Source organism: Planococcus citri, chromosome 2 (genome assembly GCF_950023065.1).
Source record: "Planococcus citri chromosome 2, ihPlaCitr1.1, whole genome shotgun sequence".
NCBI classification, from domain to species: domain Eukaryota; kingdom Metazoa; phylum Arthropoda; class Insecta; order Hemiptera; family Pseudococcidae; genus Planococcus; species Planococcus citri.
The window spans coordinates 83,768,078-83,772,822 of record NC_088678.1 but is presented as its reverse complement, the minus strand read 5'-3'; the positions used below and the strand labels follow the sequence as shown (position 1 = coordinate 83,772,822).

General features: G+C 34.9%; 2 protein-coding genes and 1 non-coding gene across 5 annotated transcripts in view; 2 read left to right on the top strand and 1 right to left on the bottom strand.

Moving 5' to 3' along the window:
- The first annotated feature begins 248 nt into the window (after positions 1 to 248).
- Nf-YA (nuclear factor Y-box A) lies at positions 249 to 2,326 on the top strand. 2 transcript variants are annotated; one of them, XM_065353713.1, is made up of 7 exons: positions 249 to 407; positions 784 to 885; positions 991 to 1,140; positions 1,218 to 1,347; positions 1,424 to 1,542; positions 1,617 to 1,778; positions 1,874 to 2,326. In XM_065353713.1, the coding sequence occupies exons 2-7, from the start codon at positions 805 to 807 to the stop codon at positions 1,991 to 1,993; spliced, it is 762 nt and encodes a 253-aa protein (XP_065209785.1). In that variant the 5' UTR covers positions 249 to 407; positions 784 to 804; the 3' UTR covers positions 1,994 to 2,326. The 2 variants fall into 2 exon arrangements, with proteins under 2 accessions (XP_065209785.1, XP_065209786.1); XM_065353714.1 differs by lacking the exon at positions 249 to 407 and adding an exon at positions 417 to 635.
- A 328-nt stretch (positions 2,327 to 2,654) lies between these two features.
- LOC135838270 (U12 minor spliceosomal RNA) lies at positions 2,655 to 2,807 on the bottom strand. The gene has a single exon (XR_010557359.1). It is a non-coding gene; the product is annotated as a U12 minor spliceosomal RNA (small nuclear RNA).
- A 964-nt stretch (positions 2,808 to 3,771) lies between these two features.
- Positions 3,772 to 4,745, top strand: part of LOC135838109 (neuropeptides capa receptor-like) — an 87,198-nt gene continuing 86,224 nt past the window's right edge. For both annotated transcript variants that reach the window (XM_065353677.1, XM_065353674.1), the window contains exons 1-2: positions 3,772 to 4,007; positions 4,513 to 4,607. The gene's annotated coding sequence lies outside the window, so the exon portion shown is untranslated. The remainder of the gene's footprint in view (positions 4,008 to 4,512; positions 4,608 to 4,745) is intronic.

Sequence of the window (4,745 nt, the reverse complement as noted above, 5' to 3'; positions counted from 1 at the left end):
AAGTTCATTTAAAATGAAAAACATTGATAAGGAAAAGAGTCGAAAAAGAAAACAAATATTGGGCCGCAGTGGGGGGTCGGCCAAGGGTCAACAAACCTGAACTGAAACCGAAACCTACCGAAACACGAATCAACTTTGAAAACCGGAAAGGCGCGTAACGGAAACCGAATTGATTATGTGCGTTTTCGTTCCGATCAGTTTCCCTTTTTGTTTTTTGAACCATTTTTTGTGCAAAGTCGAGGCATTTTGGGTGGATAAATCAACATCGACCAGTTGGTTGGTTTGTTCTTTCTTTGTGTGTGAGTGTGAGAATTGGCGAATTACGCTTGTAGTTTTGGATATATGCGTGTTTCATTGGTGATAGAATTTTTAACCAATCATTAGAAAACTGGAGAAGAATATCCAATGTAAGTTCGTTACTTTTAACAGTTAATATCTAAAGGATAATCAATTTAAATTCAAATATTTGCGAGCAAAAATCGTCAATTCAATCGAGCGTTTCGTCCTTATCAAAATAAAAAGTGTTTTTTTCTGGTAGAAATTGCGGAGGCCATATTTGAAAATGATGTTTGTATTCGAAAGATTAAGTTTGATACGTTGGATCTTAATCCTAGATAAGGCTTCGGCGAACCCATGTAAGATGATAATAAATTTTTCCAGCCAAATTCGAAGTTGACGTCGAAAACCCTTTTGAAAAATCATTCCTCCGGTCATATTGGCGATATGAACGCGTAATGTTAGGTAAATATTACGAAAACTAAACTAGGCATTTAATTTTTTCAGCCAAATTCAATTTTACGGATTATGGAACAATCGTTGACTTCGGAGGGACCCGTTACTGTGATGCAGGCCATTCCTGCGGGAGCAGCTAGCCAGCAAGTGCAGGTACTCATCGTTGCATATTATTGACATCGGAAACTATCCCCTATGATAAACCTACATACGTGTGCCTATTGAAGACGAGTATTAATCAAAATGATCGTTATATAGGTTGTGCAAGCTGGTCAAGTCATTCAGGGGCCTAATGGCCAACATATTGTGGTACACGCAGTTCCTCAAACGAATCAAATTCAGTTAGCAGCGCCTCAGTCTAGTCCCGCTATTCAACAACTTCAAGTACTGCCTATGTCAACATTACAAGTAAGAATCATGGCGAAAACGTCTCGTGTTTTCTAAATTATCGTTACTAATTGATATTCGAATGTATTTTGCGTTAGACTGGGGGTTGTAGTCAGATTGTGATTCCTCAACAAGCTCAAATATTGCAAACACCCGATGGCCAAACGTTTATTTACCAACCTTCTGCGGTAGTTGAAAATGCGATTCAGCAACAAACTCAACCGACTCGTAAGTTGATGATTTATACAATCCATCTTCATCTGTTCTCTACTAACTAAGCCTACACCGTGTTCTATTTTTTCAGTTATTAATTTGAATGGAAATTTAGTACAAATTGCAAACGCGCAAGCATCTTCTATCACAGCACCGACAACTACACCCTCAGGCGCTCACAATACCAACTCTAATCAAAATATCGTTATGGTGTGTACTCCATCATAAGTGTAATTTCTATTCCAACGTGTAGTTTCTTTTAATAAGAATTTTGACCATTCAAGGTGGTACCTAACGGTGGAAATGCTGTTCAACAAGTTAAAAGTCCGGAATTTTTAGAAGAAGAACCTTTATACGTGAATGCTAAACAGTACAAAAGAATTTTAAAACGTAGACAAGCCCGAGCAAAACTAGAAGCGCTTGGTAAAATACCAAAAGGCAGACAGGTACTTATTCGACGCTTTTTCAACGATAGGCTTACATTTTGTTTCATAATGTGAAAAATTCTGATTTATTTTTGTTTGCCACGTTGATTTTTAAGAAATACTTGCACGAGTCTCGTCATAAACACGCCATGAATAGAATACGCGGAGAAGGTGGTCGATTTCATTCTGGGTCCGTTAAAAAATTAGCCGAACAGCAGCAATCGCAGCAACAGTAAAAAATAACTAATTAACTATCTATACATAATTATTGTATATTTTGCATTATCAATAGCGTGTGAGATCTCTTTTTCTTGTCTTTGTCCAAGTGTTTGTACATTTTGTATATATTTATAAAATAAGGACGTGTTTTCACGAGTGAAAATGTTTAAGTAAAACTTTTAAAGATGTAGTGATGTACTGTTGAAATGTGGAGGTAACGTTCGATGAACTCGCCCTCTTCCAAAATATTTTCATTTTTACCGTTTTTATAATGTTTAATTTATAATTTTCATTACACTTTGTTTATGATGTATTTATGACTTCAAATATATTGAATATTTTTCTGTTAATTTGTTACGAACCAATTTAATTCGTGTATTAGGATTTTTGGATGCGTTCAGATGTTTTTTGAAACGATTCTCGTTGCTATAGCCTATAGGTTGTATTTGCAGTGAAATTATTGTTCCGAATCATTAGTGGCAGTGAATTTTCCAATTTCAAACGACGATATGCTTTTCACTTGGAAATCAAATCATTATTGATTACTTGCCCGAAATATGGTACGATTGATACGTGACGAAAAACTAAGTGGTTTTCATATCCCTAGAAACCGAAAGTTCATCCCTTAATTTTTTTTGAAACTTACGTTTCGCGTATACATAAATGTTCAATTAATTGAGGGCAGATTGCTATCACCCGAGTGGCATGCAAAAGTAGGCATGCCTCCCGTGGGACAACCTGTACCCTTCCAAAAATTGATTATAAAATTTGATTATAAGAACCAAGCATCACCAAGGTTCGATATTTTCCTTACTCATTAGTTTAAGGCACGATTAGTCAATGGGATTTCTTTTCCTTTTATAACAGTGGCTACACACTTTATCTAAGAGAAGAGAACTGATACGTTTAGTTCTCTATTTTTTCGCAAGATGAATGTCGAAACATTACAACATAGCCTTCATACATTTACATATGTACCTACTAGAATACGTAATTTTGAAATGAAGCCACATTTCTCATGTCCATCGTTCAGAAGCAAAATCGTGGGCCTATAATTTGAAGTTACGTTTGGAAGGTGAAAAAAGGTGAACTTAAAAAAGGCTCGTCGTTTATAATAATGGTTGTAAACTTCATCTCTGTGTTGTTTTCCACCGAAACTGTTCACAAATTATTAAATTCAGTAATTTGAACTTAGCACATTTTTTAAATTACCATTAGCCTTGTAAAAAACAAGCTTTTTAGTTTTTAATAATGCACTATTGTTGGCAGAAACTTGGAAGTTGGAATTGAAAATTAGGAAATGATGAACGTGAGTTTGACCTTTAAATCTATCTAATTCTATCATTTATTGCTTAATCGAATCCACTCAAACTCATTATTTCCTCGATTGCAATTATTTGTAACCCATATACATTTCGTGAATACTGAATAGGTACTGATTAATGAAGCTAAGTATGGTCTGAAAATCGTAAATGAGAGTTTTCGAAATTACGATTACTTAGATAGGTAGCTGTTTTTATGGCAGATTCCAATTTTCTAAAACGAGATACGAAATAGAGATCACGTAAATGCGGGTGTAATTTTAAAATTTAAATTAAAAAATATTCAAAGTTCACTGCTCAACCAATCAGATTTTTTTATTCCAGGGAATGAAAAATCTGATTGGTCAAATGTTTTTGTTTACTTTGAAGGCTGCCCCCTATTAGCGTACTTTGTGTGTGTATTGTTAATGTGAGGTAGTAGTGGTACTGGCGATGACGCGCTCTTTTTTTCCGTTTTTGCCTGCCATTTGCCATTGTTCGCGGTGTGAACTTGTGAAGATTTAATTTATTTTTCATAATTAATGTTTCTTCATATAAGTAAGTAGATTTCAAATGTGGATGTGTGTGAATTAGATGTTGCATTCATCGATATTGGTTCTGGAAAGACTTTTCTAATGTGCATCTAGTGTATCTATGCTGCGTTGATATTCAATTCCTTCAGTCCTACACGAGTGTGAATCACCATTCAGCAATCCATTGTGTTTCAGTGGTGAGATATTTTTATAAAATGATTCATCGATAAGTATTGGTTTTGGAAAGACTTTTATAATGCGCAATGTCTGTGCTGCGTTGATATTCAATTCAGGTCCTGCATGAGTAAGTGAATCTCCATTCAACAATCCATTGTATTTCAGCGGTAAGAGAGTTATTTTTATAAAATGATGGAATACTCGAACTAGGTATAGCTTTTACTTGATCATGCATAGCATTAGCTGCTAAAGTAAGTTCTATATTACTGTCGACTCCAAAGAAAGATGATAATTCCAGAAATGAAATGAAAAGTGTCCAAAATGTGCTCGTTGTGTTTTCGTTTAGGAATATTACTTTAGTTAGTAGCTAACGAGTTACCAGTTGTGATGCCTAATCGTAGTAGAGTGCTTACTAAGTGCTTACCTTCTGTATCTGCAACCGCAGTTATGTTTTGAATAGTTGCTAGATTCATTATCATGAAGTTCGAATATTTGTGTTCTAATCTTGGCAAATTTTTTTTGCAGGGTAGTTATTCGCATATTCGATGCTCGGTGGTAATTCGCAGCCTTCATCAATGTTACCTGCAATAATCAAACAAATTGATTCGAAACTAAAATTGGTAAGTTGGAATGAATTAAAAATACCTTACGCTAATTCCAATCGTTCGTATCTCCTAGCTGATAAAATTATAGGTACTTTCAACTTTGTTGAATTTGTTCGTACATTATCTTCTATATAGGTAGTTTGTAATTTATTT